Source organism: Citrus sinensis, chromosome 5 (genome assembly GCF_022201045.2).
Source record: "Citrus sinensis cultivar Valencia sweet orange chromosome 5, DVS_A1.0, whole genome shotgun sequence".
Classification (NCBI taxonomy): domain Eukaryota; kingdom Viridiplantae; phylum Streptophyta; class Magnoliopsida; order Sapindales; family Rutaceae; genus Citrus; species Citrus sinensis.
Genome location: NC_068560.1, coordinates 37,781,400 through 37,798,195, shown reverse-complemented (window position 1 = coordinate 37,798,195; position 16,796 = coordinate 37,781,400). Strand labels below are relative to the sequence as shown.

Sequence of the window (16,796 nt, the reverse complement as noted above, 5' to 3'; positions counted from 1 at the left end):
ACAAGCAAACGTCGCAAAAAATATCAGATTACACAATTTGAAATTTTGTGTGACAGGTTCCCGCCGCACCAAATTTTGAAAAAAATCAGATTACACAATCTGAAATTTTGTGTGATAGGTTCTCGTCGCACCAAATTTTATGCGATAGATTATCTATCACACAAAAAAATCAGATTGCATAAAAGTTAGGCTATTTTCTAGAAGTCATAATTTATGTCAAATTCATCTTCTTTTTTTTTGTATAATATACCGTTTCAAAGTTTGTAATGAAACGAATCAACCCCACAATTTTTTTTTCGAGTCTCTCTTATGACCAAACAAAAAATTTACCTATGATGTGGTAAACTACGAATGCACAACCAGTAGAGCCCGTTGGCGACATAGTAGATTGGGAGGTTCCAGAGGAAATTCGACCAATCAAGGTTAATCCACCAATAGAAGCACCATCATCTGGTCGTCGCCCAGAGCTCATAATACCCTCTGTTAGTGAGGATGTAGATAGGAGAACTGTAAAATGTGGGTGGTGCAACGAAGCGGGCCATAACCGAAAGAGGTGGAAGAATCCTATTACGTCGAGTCGAAGCTAATTGTATCGTTCTAAATTCTTATGTATTTTGAGAACTTATTTTTTATTTGTTGCACAAATATATATAACAAAGTCTTTAATTTCAATTATATTGCAAATTAATTATTTGAATTGTATGTAAAGAAAGAGAAGCTATGCAGACACCAATAATAATAATACCATTAAATATGTCCACATCAATAATAAAATCCAATATCATCATTACATATCGGCGCCACAATGTCCTCAACGGCAATATCACTATTAAATATGTCCACAGCAATCTTCTTCCTAAAATATTGCCCGTGGCCACTACTAAAATTGAGTATGAGCCCAAACATTAAATACATTGTGATTATCAATATAAAAACGCCGCAATCGCCACTACCAGGCTCTTGTTGCGGCACACTCCTACATATTTTGACCTTCCAAGGGTTGGCACTTCGCAAGTCATGTCGGACATTGTAGAATCCGACATCTTCTAACCATCGAGGGAAGATGACTTCAAGTGGCTTAAATTTATCCTTATATGTTTTATCATCGCGAACCACCACCAGCGAGTTATAAATCCACATATTTTTCTTACGAAGGTCCACTCGAGCTACTATCCAGTGATCGCCACAAAGATTCACAGGAATGAATACATGCATAAATAAATTAATGTAAGTTAATTGTTTTTGTTATGTTTAAGGTATTAAAAAAACTATCGTAAATTGTGTAGCAAAACGCACCATATCAACGTCTGTGAAACGTTTCGACGTGATTTATTCTCGTCCATCAAACCCTAACTTCATCACACCTAGACCCTTCCTCGGTGCGGGCGGATTACGCTTGGCCAATTTGTTTTTTGCCATGTAACTAAAACAAAATCAAATTTCTATTCGTTATAAAATTTTACAAAATTATTGCAATAAAAATTTAAAATAAATTTTACGAAAAAATACAAATAAACACAAATTATCCACAGAGAAATCTATGTTTTTGTGCGACAGGCATCCCATCGCTGCATCGCATATAATTTTGTGTGACGAACATATAATCAAACAAAAAAAATTCAATGTTTTGTACACAAGCACTATTTTTTTGTGTGACGAATGAAATACAGAACCTATGCTATTGTCGCGCAAAAGCAATGCTCTGTATTTTTGTGTGACGGATGCCTGTTGCACAAGTTTTTGTGCGACGGCCTTCCCGTCGCACAAAAACACAGCCCATTGTGCGCGAGTCTCGCGCGATGGCCTGGCCATCGCACCAGATTTGGTGCGATGAGCTGTGCCCGTTACGCGAGACTCGTGCATAATGGGCTGTGCTCGTCGCGCGATGGCTGCTGCAAATTCCATCTAATGGGTAGCAACAGCCATCCAACACCCATCAACAACATCCAACTCTCACATCTCGCTTGCAACACACCAACCCACCACTGCCATCAACAACCGCAAATAATCAAACCATCACAACCGCACCAACCCAACACCACAACAACAACAACAACAACAACAAAGCACAACAACACCACAAAATCACAACCCAAATAAAAAAAGAAGTAAGAACTCACCTAGGGTTTTGAATTTTTACAATTGATTTTGGAGATCTTGGATGATTTTGAACGTGAGAGGTGATTTCAGCCGCCAATGATGGACTCCGGTGCCGCTCTACGCCATCGACTATAGATAAGCGATTCCGGTGAGAAGTTTTCGGTGAGATGGGGAGGATTTGGGGGAGAGAGGAGGGTGATAATGAGAGGGGTAGTTTGGTCTTCAAAATTAATGTTTGACTAATTTTGATTGAAAAAAGTTTGGTTGGCCAAAGTTAAAAAATGCAAAATTTTAATGACTAATTTGGTAAATTTCCCAATTTTCAAGGCACATTATTAGTTAATTATTATTACTTATTCGTTAATGTTTATTAAACTCTAGCTAGCTTATTCAATAATAATATTGTACAGTGATTTCTCATTCTGCAGTATACCTAAATCTTGAACGTACCTTTTATCTGGTCGGGCGATACGGGGAAAGCATTACTATATCCATATATTACATGTATTATTTATAATTGTTGCGCAACGCCTTTGAGCATGTTAAAATGAATTAATGCTTACCAGCTCGCCGGCCCCCACTTGGTTATATCCATTTTATTGTCATATTCGGTTATGTTGTGACTGCATTAATTCTGCCACCAACTTCCGTACTTAAATAAAAATATATATTATGAAAAGAGTAAATTAACTTAATTAGCCTTTGACTATGGCGCTGGCGATGTTTATCAGGAAAGCTGGATCTAGTGTCCAAAATTGTACCGCACATGATACGCATTTATTTCAGTAATAAATATAGCTGTTTCTTACGGTAATTTCCTTCGTCCGTCTCATCATTATTTCAAAAAGAAAAGTGAAGATACTACATACATCAATATAAGAACAGGCCAACCACTCGTCCAGAGTCTTCCAAGTTGGAGTACTGCAGCAAGAACTCCCACTAATTTAATGTGAAGATATTTTTTTTTTCTTGAATTATAACGTATAATTAAGCGAATGTAGTTTTTTTTTTTTTTACTCAAGTGTGAATAAAATAAACATCCATTGAATATTAATGAGAGTTAAAAATTTAGGTAAAGTTTCATAAATATTAATGTAAGTTAGTTTCAATAATAGTCTGATTTGTAAATATCAATTATAATCTCATATAATATAAGTTGTAATTTGAGCAATAGCCTCATATAATAAAAAAAATATATAAGAACATACTGTTGATGAGAAACAACAGTTGAAGTAAAAATCTCTCTATTATCATATTGCTTAGATTAAATTAATTTTATTATTATAGAATAATTATAATTTAATAGAGATGTAATTATGAAAATTAATATTTTGATTTAATTTTGTATAGTGGTATAAACATAAAAGAGATAGACATAGTAACAAATTTAGTATATGTATAATGTATCAATATAGTATTGGAAATATGAAGTCATATTAAAATTTACACATTTGCATTCTATTTAAAGTTTTTTCTTAATATAAATTTCATAAATGTTGTACATTGCATAAATTATTGTCCCAAATATCTTTCACAAAAATTATTTTGTTCCATCTTAAATCTTTAATGTAATATAACATTTTTTTTATATAGACAATTATAACTATGTGGAGGTAAATTCCTTAAGATTGGATCATGAAAAATTATAAATTATTACAATATGGAGTTTATTCATATTCGTGACTGGTCAAATTGGCCCTAACTATATAAAAAATTATTTCCATATAAAATATCACTATAAAGATGTTTACTGTAACTACAACCATAATGGTTTGGATATATTATCTCATTAAAAATGCGAATTATAAAGAAAACAATTACGTACAATCAACATATCCAAAACAATTGAGAGAGATTGAACTGGTAGCATAGTCTTAAAGTCATCTTCCAATGAAAAGCTCTTAGTTTATTAAATAATGAGAACTAGACTAAAGAGATATAATAATACGAATTCAAAATTGGTATTTTTCTTGTTATTTAGTTTAGTCTTTATTTTAATTTATTACCATATATTAGAATTTGTGTGTTTCTATCTTTTAAAAAAGTCCTTCGTATATGTATATTTTTATCTTTTAACTTAGTGCTTAATGCACACTATATTAAGGCAAGGAGTCTTATTAATTAGAAGAAAACTCTACATATATTTGTTAGTTTCCCAATTGAGGCCATTGATTTGAATTCAATAGCCCATTGTTTTTTTATTTTATTTTAGAGTCTCAAAATTGGTGGGCCTATCATGCAGACTTTAATGAGCCATTGAATCTAATGGCTCCAATTTCAGTCTCACACACACTTTAGTTAATGGGCAAGAATCGAGATCTCTTATTAGAATCTCACATTGTATATCTACAATTATTCTCAAGAGTGGATGTCCTCGTATTGAAATAATGCAGATATGTAATTTTGAGCGTCGGATATTTCCAATGGTCGAGATTCCTTACAACGGTCAAATTTAATTCTGACATGATACACCTGTGGAGAACACGAACTAATGCTAAAAAATAAGGTTAATTACCTTCAAGTGGCACATATTTTGATATATTTAAAAAAAGTGATACATATTTTAAAAATAGTCACATGGATGACAATCCGCTAATTTTAGCTATTTACTCAAACGGCTCAAGGGTAAAATAGAAAAAAATATATATATATTTTATTTTATTTTTCTCCGTCTTTCTTTCTCTTCTCCGTGCTCATTTTCTTTTTCCTTTTTCCTCTTTTTTTGTCCTTTCTTCGTTTTCTCCAGCCAACGTCTACTTCAACCTTCATCTTCTCCACATCTAAGATCTGGATGGTGCGGTAGCGCTGCTGCTCCAAATCGCGGTAGTTGCTCACATCGAACGAACGTCGTCTGTGAACCAACCCCCCCGCTGTTCGGGAAGCCCACTACTATCATATTAAGTTTAGTAATTTTAAGATTTGAAAATTTTGTTTCAAGATTTGATTAGTTTATGTTTAGTTTGGTGAACAAACAAACCCTAGCAATCGGAGCTCGGTTATACTTCTCTCCTGGCATCTCTAATTCTTTGTTCGCCAAACCAACGGTTAACGAAGTTGCAAAAGTAGAATTAAACTCAGATTATTTAAAAAAAAAAAAAAAGCCTATATGAATTCGATGATTTAAATTTAATTTTATTTATTTTTATTAAAAAATTAAAAATCAGTTAGTAGGGATAAAATCATCAATTTATATGTAAAGAATTAAATCAGTTAAATTTAATAGTAATTTGTCAATTATTCGAGTATTTTTAAAACATATATTATCTTTGTCAAATATATCAAAATAAGTGTTACCTGGCGGCAATTAACTCTAAAAAATAAAATTAATTTTTTAAAAATAATATAATAACATCATACTATTAAATTAAATGAGTTTGCACGCCTTCATGGACATCAACTTCTGCAACTTATTCTGCTGGAAAGTAAGATGGTTCAACATCTACTAGCACAGCAATTGAAATGGATCAAAATCATCATATACAAAAGTAATGAGTTAACGCTACAGTGAATCAATCAATGTAGACACGCCGCTACGATGGAGTTCCCGCGGCTGTGAAAATCAAATTTGATACCTAAATTTTGACCCTAATCAAGCTGTGCAATCGCCATCAAAGTTTTCTCTTTCTAAAATGCGATTTATATCATTTGACTTTATAAACTCAAAAAAAAAATTGACTTCAAAATTTTATAACAAGTAGAAATATGGCATAAAACTAAATGTAATAATATATGCATTTTGAAATAATTTTAAAATAAAAATATTTCTTATATTTTACAATATATTGGGCCTATTTTATTATATTAAAGTAATTTTTAGTAATAAATAAAAACTTAATATTAAAATAAATAAGTTAAATTAAAATTATTTTGAAAATTATGTAAAAAGTTATTTTAATATTATCAATGGGGAGATATTTTGTTAATTTTAAAATCTATTTAATCTAAAGATTTATTTAAAATCTTTATAATAAATACAAATATATTATAAAAATAAATATAATACTTTAAAATTTGAAAAAAAAATTATGTTAAAAATAATTTAATATTATTAGTCTACTAGATATATTATATTATTTTATATTAATTTGCATTAATTAAAAACCTTTAAAGTTAATTTTCTAATTACTATAATCAAAGGTATTATGGTCAAAAAGTGTCTCGGTGTCTCTTTTTTAAAACTTAGGGTCTTTGTGATAATTTCTCCAAACCTTAGGGGTGTCGGTGTCCTTATCCCTTAAAGGTTTTTAAATATTATAAAGACTCTGCAATGTAGGGCTAGATGTCAGTAATTAATTATTTAACCAAAATATAAAGTGATCGTTGGATGCAATTCAACTATAAAAAATACTCTCCCATATTATAACTATAATCTATGATCCGCAAACATGCACGCTCACGCACGCGTGCACACATATATGCATGCACACATAGAATTTTTTTCTAGAGTAGATGCCCTCATTTTTATATGGACACCCTATTAAGCCATGTGATTTTATAAATCAGTTTTTAATGTTATTAAACTATATGTCTTTATAGTGTATTAAAAATTAATTCTATTAAGTCGCATGACTTAACATCATGTCCGCAATTAAAAAAAGAAAAGGCATTTGCATATATAAGTGAGGATGTCAATAAAAAATATAAAAAAAGACACTATTAAAAATTATATTTTTTATCTGTTAATATATTGAAATATATGTTTTATAATTTTTGTTTTATTTTTTTATCTATATATATATATATATATATATATATAAAGAGAGAGAGAGAGAGAGAGAGAGAGAGTCATTCTCCAGTGAGGACATCCTTATTTTGTTAAAATGACTATATACATATATATAATAGCAACAATAACAACAACAATAATAATATTTCTCTAATAAGTATACCACTTACTAGAGAAGGACTATATATATAGTGAGACAATCCTCACTTTGTTAAAATGAGAATACTAGCAAAATATTAAAAGAACACAAATTATAGTATATCAAGAGATAAAAAAACACAATTTCTAATGTATTTTACCATTATCCCCACTTTAACAAAATAAGACTTTTCTTACTAGAGAATGAATATATATGTATGTATGTATTTGCGCGCGCGCAAAGATAATCTAGTGATTATTAATAGTAGCGCCTAGATACCTGGCGCAATTCTGCAACTTTATGTAAATAATATTAAAGCTATGCCACCGACAATATTCATTATTCTAAAAAAGTTATAATGAAAGCTCTTGGATTTCTTTTTATCCATCACTGGATACACATAAAAATTTTATAATAATGTATTAAGTTCTGTATCCAGTTATTTCACCTAAAACAAATTACAAAATAAAATCTTATCGTATCCACAGTCTTTTCTGGGAAATGGCACGCATACAATTAAACTGAGTAACTAAAAGATTATTGGTGCAATAATAAATAAAACACAAGTTGACCCTCAAAAGAACTTATCAACATATTTCCCAACAAGTAACGAGACAAGCACCCTGTACGCTCTTTCAGTGGGATGGTAACTGTCCCAAAAAACATGACTAGAATCGTTTGAACAAGTCGTCGAAGTCCATGCATTACATAGTACTGCTACCTCTAAATTCCCCGTGCCACAGCACCCTTCATTCACAACTTCAAAGCCTGCATGCACAATTCATTTATAGGTTAAATGAAAATTATTGTTTTATATATTAATTAATCAATCAGAAGTGCTATAATGCATAGAAATAGATTTGAAAATAGAAAAAAAGGGAAAAAAAAAAAGGGAAGTTCAATTACCATGTTTTTTAGGGTTTTGAATGAGATCGAGAAAAGGGTTATAGACATCTATGAACACCATCCTACTTCCGGGCAAGCTATTCTTGATGGAATCCAATTTTGCAGACAATTTTTTGTTGAATAATTGTGATGCTTGGTTGAAATTCTCTGCGCATTCTCTAGCATTTCCTCCTGCTAAAGTTCTTTGTGCTGGCAAGCACCCGATTGGTGGTGCACCGAAAACTGCGACTCTTCGTGCCCCCAATTCATAAAGCTCCTTCAAAATATCATTAACAAATTAAAACAAAAAAAAAGGAACAAATAACGTATGTAGCTCCAAAAGGCCACATATTGATCAAAGTAATAAACGCGTGACAATATACATACATACATACACTCAAAAATGAAAAGCTTACATTCAAGAAATCAGAAGCTGAGTTAGCCATAAGGTCAGTGTAAGCTGGGATATCATATTGTAGTTTTCTTGCCCGAAGCGTGAAGTAGGTATTAGCAATGTCATCGCTGCCGGCTACCACCAGAAATAAACCTTTGGCCAATATGAAGTTCGTTTTGTTTTCTCCAACAAGTAATTTCAACTTCATTATGTAATCTTTGAAGTACTCTATTTGATCTGATAACGATAGAACTGACTGTTTTTTCACACCAAGTTAGAGGATATCGATATATATTCAAAAAAGATATGAATCAAATTAATATATACACTTTAAGATTTGGAAAAAAAAAAGAAGAATATAAAAATTACGCCTCATCTTTACGATTATTTTATCATTTTTTCAAATACAAGAGAAGGATCAAACTATAAGGGAGGGATACCCGTATTTCCAAAAATTGAGACTGCATTTAAAAGGACCAAAATACGTAAATATATTTTCAATCCTAGTTAATTTTAATGGACTTTCAAACAATAAGGAGCTAAACTAGCTCGAAGGGACTTCAAATTTTTGGGGAAGAAAAAAAGAAAAATTAGAAGCCCAGAAAGGCTGTAGCCTTTGATTGGGTCCGCCCCAGCTCCTTGTGTACAAGGAATTGTTCATCCACTTAAAATATAAACGTGATAGTTTTTAAAATTAAAGATGCACGCACCACTAGCTTGGATGTCATAGGATCGTAACCGGAGCCACCAGAAGCAAAGCATACACCAGTGACAAGATCTCGAGATGATAAAGCTTGACCCACGTATGCTGGCAGAAGTTCTTTGATTCCCAATTCTTCAGCTGAATTATTTATTAAAACATGAAAATCATGAATGAAGTTCATAATGGAAAAGGAGCAATGCAAAGACAAATATTATTTACTTAAAATTATGTATGTATGTATGTATGTATGAGGATCGCAAGCCCCTTTCTTTAACACAAATTTTGAAACAAAATGTAGGCCTTAAATTATAATCAATTTAATGCCTGAAAATAATGATGACATAAATTTCTTTTAAAATAGAAATTAATAAAATTTGGGACCCTAAAGGTTATTAATTCCTTTTGTTATCTTTTTCTCTCTTCAGGGTGCGATCTTCTTCTTCTTCTCTATGATTTCCTCAATAGCAATAAACTAAAAAAAATAAAAAAAATTCACTCCTGGACGATCTAATGTTCAAATTTCAAGCTCCAACTGAAAATGATCTTGCCTTCTTAATATAGTCATACAACACTTTGTATCAATTTGATTTTTCTATCGCTTCCTTGTTAATAATAACAATTAGATAATGAGTAATCACTCCACAAACAGATACACAAGACTGCAAAAAATTTATGGCTAAGATTTTTATAAGAAGTAAAAAGAAAATTATTGAGTATAACTGAACTTTTCTTTGTCTTCTATAGTGTGAACAACATTTTTTTTCCTTTCTAGGTACATTTAATTCTCTCTTATTCTTTAATTTATGATATAACATTCTCATTATTTCTTCTTTTTCTTTGTTGATAGAAAAGAATATGTAAAAGAGAGAGAAATAAGGAAAAAGGAAATAGGCTAAAATAAGAGAGAAAAAGATAATAGAACGAGCATATAATATTTGGTGGGACCAAATTTTATAAATATTTCTTTAAAAAAGAAATCTATGTCAACATTAATTTCAACCATTAAAAGGCTGATATTGTTTTATAAAAAAATGTCTTAAAACGAGGGGCCACGGATCCTATCAGGCGTAATGAAGATTCATTCTTTTTTAACCTAATATTTAACACATATTGATAATCATTAGATTATAATGAGTTTAATTTAAGGGTGAGAATACTTAGATCCATCAAACTATTCATGAAACACTCTTCTACAAAAATGATTTATTACACGAATATCCTTAACTTGACTTATTATTATAACCATCGTAGCTAAACATTATAACTTTATCTGCTTTAATTTCTCTCTCTAAAGCTTTCGTTTCGGCATTTCTTTTTCCATATATATAAAAGACTATCGTTGCTCTTTAGCATTAACTAAACTATAGTTGATAAATAAAAGACTTATCTACTTTAATATATATTAAGCTTCCTTGCGACTTGGAATGCAAAAATTTGAGTTTTAATTGAGATCAGGAATCTTTATATTTTATCTTATGTTTCCAGTGTTTCGTGATAGAATTTTGAGAGTTTCAGTCTAGGAAGAAAAAGAGCCAGTACAACAAGTCAAGAACAATGGGGGATTTGGTTATAAAACTAAGACATAATGCTAAGAGAAACTAGAGAGATAACATTCGTAAAAAAGAAAGAATAAAAAAACTGAATAAAAATATATTGTGTATAAAAGTGGGGTTATTAAGTAAAAAAATAGATTTTTAAATTTATATACTAACTTTTTTTAAATAAATAAATTTATTAAGTATTATGGTGTATTTAAATAACCTCACCCCCTTTTTTGAGTGGTTCAGATATACTATTGTCCATTTTCTTATTCTTTCTCACCATTATGCCACATCCTCTTCGATTAGCACGTCGATCTCCATAATAATTTTTTTTTTAAAAGCACACCAAAGCCATATTGGAAAAAAAATCTTTTCATCTCAATAGGCCAAATTTTAGATTATTTTTATTTTACTAATCCATTTCTGCACTGTTCACATGCTTAATGAAATGGAAAAATTGAGAAGTCAATGTTTTCTCCCCCTTTAACGACACTTTTAATGCTTTCATCTTGTGTTGCGAAAAAAAATGAAGTAGATTATCAGTTCCTCAAACCAGAAATTAAAGTTTGATAAATATATAAAAGATTAGGATCTTTTCTTGGTTTTTTTTTTCCTTTCCTGGTCTCTCCTAATAAAATAACTGATTAAAATTAGATTTTGAATTTTGATATTAATAACCAAGCTAACTTTTTCACATATAAATCTTAGAACCTAATGTTGCAAAAATGGTTGCCAGTACAAGCAAAATATCGCAAGGAAGATCTTGCAGAGACCAAGGAAAGAGAAAAGAAAACGGAAAAAAAAAAAAGAAAAAGGAAAGCGTAGGTGATTTAGTTTTAATTTCCACTATTTATTTAAGCAATACAAACGCCTATATCAACTCTAATCTAAACCATTTTAGTGAATTTTGATCTAATGTAACGATTAACAATTTGTGTTAAAAAAAAAAAAGGCTCCCCGAACCTACCCTATCTATCTCTCTCTCTCTCTCTATATATATATATATATAACACATACGTATATACATGTATGCATATATATAAACATAGAGAGAGAGAGCTTGAAGAGAGGGAACTAACGGTGAGAGTGTGAAAGCTATGAGTTGTAGAGAAGTACCTATTATATCGGCAGGAACTTTTCCGTTACTAAATCTTCCAGTAGCAACTCCTCCTTGAAAATCTTTGCCATAAGGAGGGAAATCGCACTTCGATATCGTCCTCAGGTCGTTGTTATTCCCTGTATCCACTATCGAATCTCCAAAAGCAATAAGTGCCGGAATCGTTTCATTTTCAGGAAGCTTTACCAAAGCTTGTATGCAACTGAACAACAAGCAAGAACCAACAACAGATAAATAACAAGACGGCCGCTTCATGAATGAGTAGTGGTTATTTATATCTTGTATTGCAAAAGAAATTGAAGTGGTGATTCTTTTTCATGCGTTGCATGGTCTTTTGAACCTCTATATATATATATATACACACACACACACACACACACACACACATACTTACCCATTACTAAGACATTTATGGTACACAAAATCACACTATTTCTGTCATACGAATTAAAATATTGTTTCTTATGTGCAAACCTACGTTTAAATATTTATTGACATTTAAATACTATTCAATTTTTATGCTCTATTAAGTGATCAATAAACTATACACATGCTTCGAGCGACCTCCTCCAACTCCAACTATTTTGACAGGGTTTCGCTATAAAAAATTTAATTAATGAGATTCACGACTGCATCAATAAACAATTGGCTCATATCATGCATGTTTCTCTGATCTGACGAAAGAATGCCCACTGCATGCTTTCTTATTGTTCGTATGATACCCTTGGATTCCACTCTCAGGGATACGTCCGCTGTCCGCACCTCTCACGCACTAATTTCATTCTGATTTACAACTCTTACTTGCCTCTGCTCTCCAATTTTAGGTTTGTTGTGCTAATTAATTAAGACTGTCTAACAAAGTTCATATTGTAACTTTTTTAAAAAAATTAATTAAGACTGTCTAACAAAGTTCATATTGTAACTTTTTTAATAATAAAAAAAAAATTGAAAGAAGCTGTTTTTTTTTTTTTGGGCCAAGGAAAATGTTATATTTTGTTATCTGGAGAAAAGACATGAGCGCTTAAATTTTTTACCAATAAACATCTAGACTCCATTATTTCAAAAATGAAAGCTAAACTTATTCCATTTGTGAATTGAGTGGATTTCAGTGAAAATAAGGCATTCTATACCATTCTTAATCTTGTGTGGACATTATAATACATTTTATTTTGGTGGGTATTATATAGTGCATTATAATCTCTATATAAATAAACAAATATTCACTAACAAAAAAGAGTTATTGATGCATATATATCCATTTTTGAAACGATGGACGTAGCTATCAATTATAACAAACCTCGAAAAATTGGTCATTTTTTCCTTATCTTTTTACATGGAGAAAGTATCCCATATAAAGCTCCAAAAGAGATTGCATTCTTCATAGCAAAATAAACTCTTACATAATAATATAATTAAAGCCATGTCTGGCATGACGCAATGGATAACATTATTAGTGGGTCTTGCATCAAATCTTCAACATCAAGTGATCTCCTGTTCGCTCCCACTTTTGCACCTCCTTAGTTAAAAAGTTTTTATTTATGCGGGTTTCCCCACAAAATTGCTGCGAAACCCCGGGTTTACGCGGGCATGCATTAAATTATTTTTTAAAACTTTTTTTTTTTCCCAATCAATTAAAGCTATTTAATTTATTTATAATTATTTATTTCCAGAAATACGCTAAGGTGGATCTGTACCACAAGTGGACCAAATCTCTCAATTTCTAGTAAACCCCATATCAAAATAAATTTATATATTACGTAACCATTTGAAAGAAGGCCTAATATTTAATTTCCAATTATCCCACCACCCAAATTAGGGTGCGGCTGCGGTGCCAAATTTACATCATTACAACGTCATGGTAAAAATATATGCTTGATGTTTTACTGCACAATGTAGCCCCCCGAAATTAATAATAATTAAATGAGACGGCATAAAAAATTATTTGAGAAAACAAAAATATATAGTCGTAATCTAGATTACTAAATCGCCTCTGAGCCTCCCTCGCAACCCCATCAGGAATTAAACTTATCAAAGAAACAATAAATGTTATTAAACTTTTTTTTTTACACGACTGACTGAACATGTTTAGGTTGGTATTTAATGTGCTCAGAAGTAATTAATTACACGATTCGACATAATAATAATAATAATAACTTGTGCATATAATCAGAGAAATTGAACCGCCCTTAAACACGAGGCAAGCAAACCAACTGCCAATAAGCCAATAATAGGACGATGTGTTGTTGATCCAGAGGTAACGAGTTTAATTAGTATAATTATTCTTTCAGCTTAAAGGTTCACTCGTATAATGACAAGCTTAAAGCCAATAAGCCAATAATATTCCTTCATCACAATATAATTATTCTTCAGCTTCACTCGTATTCGATTCTATGCGCAAAATGACAAGCTTGCATGCCCACAAAAAAAGAAAAAAAAAAAAAATACCGCCAATCATTATAAAATTTAGATGGTCTTCTATGAATACAAATTAGTAAAGTCGGTGTAGAAAATGGTGGAAATTGAGGTACGTTTTACTGCGTGCATGCGGCGAGTAGGTGGGCTACCTCAATCTATTTCACAATCTTTGAATTACTCATCAATAATAAAATTATCGACCATGAATTAAAATGTATGGGAACATTAATGAATTAATAAATTTAATTGCCGTCCCAGTACTGCAATACACTGTATGTTACGCCATCAACAGTGTTTGTTGAACAACTAGCTAGCAACCCAACGTTTGGTCATACATACTCCTGCAATTCTGCCTGCCTTATGGATTCTTATTTCAAATTAATTTCCCACCCCGCCCACAATCTTGAATTAAAAACATTTTCCCTGAATAATCATTTAATAATAATAATAATAATAAATAAATAAAAAACAGAGCCAGTCGACCGAATTTGCTTACAAACCAGTAAAATGGTCCTGAATTTATTGGAAAATGATAAAGAGACTCAACATATTGACAAAATAATATTGATAGAATGAACAATAACATTATCTTATAGTTTTAATTGATTATTATTTTTTTCTCTGCGGCCCATTGCACGGTTTTATAATTCATTTTATCATATTTAAATATTGGTGTTTAAACTTGTTGAATAATTGTCGATGGATCCCACGAGAAGACCCACTTACTTTATCACTTGGCAGAAATTGTGGGGTTGGAGGGACAGACACAGACCATGTAAAAAACAAAAAACACAAGTATTTCTTAGCACAGTGGGGGTGGGGGGGGGGGGGGGGGGGGGGGGGGTCCATGCGTGTATGAGGATCTTCAATACTTCTAGAAGTTTGTTATTATATATACCATCATCCTAGCTAAGCTAGCTAGCTACATGCATTTGTCACGCCAGTTTATTTGAGAAGCAAAGTATATGATGTGATATTATTAAAAGTACTATAAATGTATAATGGTGCTGTATTGCTGTCATGCACCCTCAGTTCATCACCCTCCAGAATTAGACGTGATCCATTTTAAAATTATGTAATCGTGACACCTAATGCGATACAATCTAATAACTTGCTTAATATCTAACACAATGTATATCAAATATTGCACACCCATTTAACATAAATTACACTCTTTTATATCTCCCAATAATATTATGTGTTGATATTGTAAAATATACATGTCTAACAGAATATTATACATCTATAATATTAAAATTTTAAGTCTATCTTGATTTCATGACATAAAATATCATATAAATGTTCATTCTTTACAAACGAAAAGAAAAATTATATCTAATATTTGAGATTTAATGACAAGATTCTACAAATCAATTTAAAGTGCATTTAAGATTGAGGTTGGACAGCTGTGACTTTTAATTTATAATACTAAAGTATTTAATAAACACTAACTGTCATGGTTTGAAAATTATGTTGATATGATTTTTTTATTTGTATGATGAAAAGTCTATTATATCTTTAATAATTTTATCAAAATTATTATTTAAAATTTATATTTACTACATATTATTAACTTATATTTCATAATTATAATTTTTTTTTTCACAACAGTTGTACCTTAAAAGTAATAACACCTCAATTTCAAACAGAACGACAAAAATATATTTTAATGCAAATGTTAATTTGTTTTGCCCACGCCCACACCCTAAACCCCCGACTATTAATTTCTCCCACACCCATAATTAATAATATGCTGTCTAATTTTCGTAGTAGCTGGGCCTTGGCCCCGGGTACAAGATATATTGGTTCGAGGGATGCTTAAAAGGTGAAAATGAATCGTTAGGAGTTAGAACCAACCCGGATAGAATGCAATGCTCATTTATACCGAGTGAACAGACAGCAACTAATGGACTAACAAAAAACAATTACACGGCACATTTCTCCCCGCAATGGATTTTTTATTAAGTGTGCACAAAACCAGCAACTCTATACATTTCAAAAAATTAAATTATTATTATAACTCCCCAATTTCTGGCCTAATTTCTCTTATTACCCGCTAATGCCAATCCCGGAGAGAAGCCACCAGGGGCCATTGGATTTTTTTTTAAAATTTATTTGTTGGCTGAACATAGTTGGGCAGGTTCATCTAAATCTGCATCAGCAGATTTATTTGTGGTGTATTGAAGTTTGTATATGTTTATTTTTTGGCTTATTCTTATCTTTAATAAATTCAGGAAATTTTTATTAGATAAACACTATACATATATCTAGGGTTCTGTTCCCAGATTGGAACAGTGTCCGGAAAATTCAAAGGCCACCAATGGCAGCATATAATAGGCCCAAGTTGGGATATTATAACTTGGGACATCCCAGCGTTTGGATTTTTTAATTTATGCCCACCCCTACTTGGGCCTATTATATGCAGGGCCTTTGGATTTTCCGGACACTGTTCCAATCTGGGAACAGAACCCTAGATATATGTATAGTGTTTATCTAATAAAAATTTCCTGAATTTATTAAAGATAAGAATAAGCCAAAAAATAAACATATACAAACTTCAATACACCACAAATAAAATACACTGCATTAAAAATTATACTTTTCTAATCTTTTAAGAAATTCCTTACTTTAATAAAATATAGAATCCCTCATGAAAACATTACTCTACACACACACACACACCCCATAAATTCTCCAGTAAATTAACTGTCAATTTTATAAACTGATGACGCTCAGATTGAATGAACTTGAACTCACTCCATATGCACAGCACGGA

The 16,796-nt window shown here is 31.2% G+C and overlaps 1 protein-coding gene across 1 annotated transcript; it reads right to left on the bottom strand.

Annotated features, from left to right (window-relative positions):
* Positions 1-7,344: 7,344 nt before the first annotated feature.
* On the bottom strand, positions 7,345-12,293 carry LOC102627928 (GDSL esterase/lipase EXL3-like). Its single transcript, XM_006473844.3, has 5 exons — positions 11,605-12,293; positions 8,955-9,085; positions 8,267-8,500; positions 7,872-8,127; positions 7,345-7,733 (listed from the first exon to the last, which is right to left on the bottom strand). The coding sequence occupies exons 1-5, from the start codon at positions 11,858-11,860 to the stop codon at positions 7,540-7,542; spliced, it is 1,071 nt and encodes a 356-aa protein (XP_006473907.2). The 5' UTR covers positions 11,861-12,293; the 3' UTR covers positions 7,345-7,539.
* Positions 12,294-16,796: the final 4,503 nt, after the last annotated feature.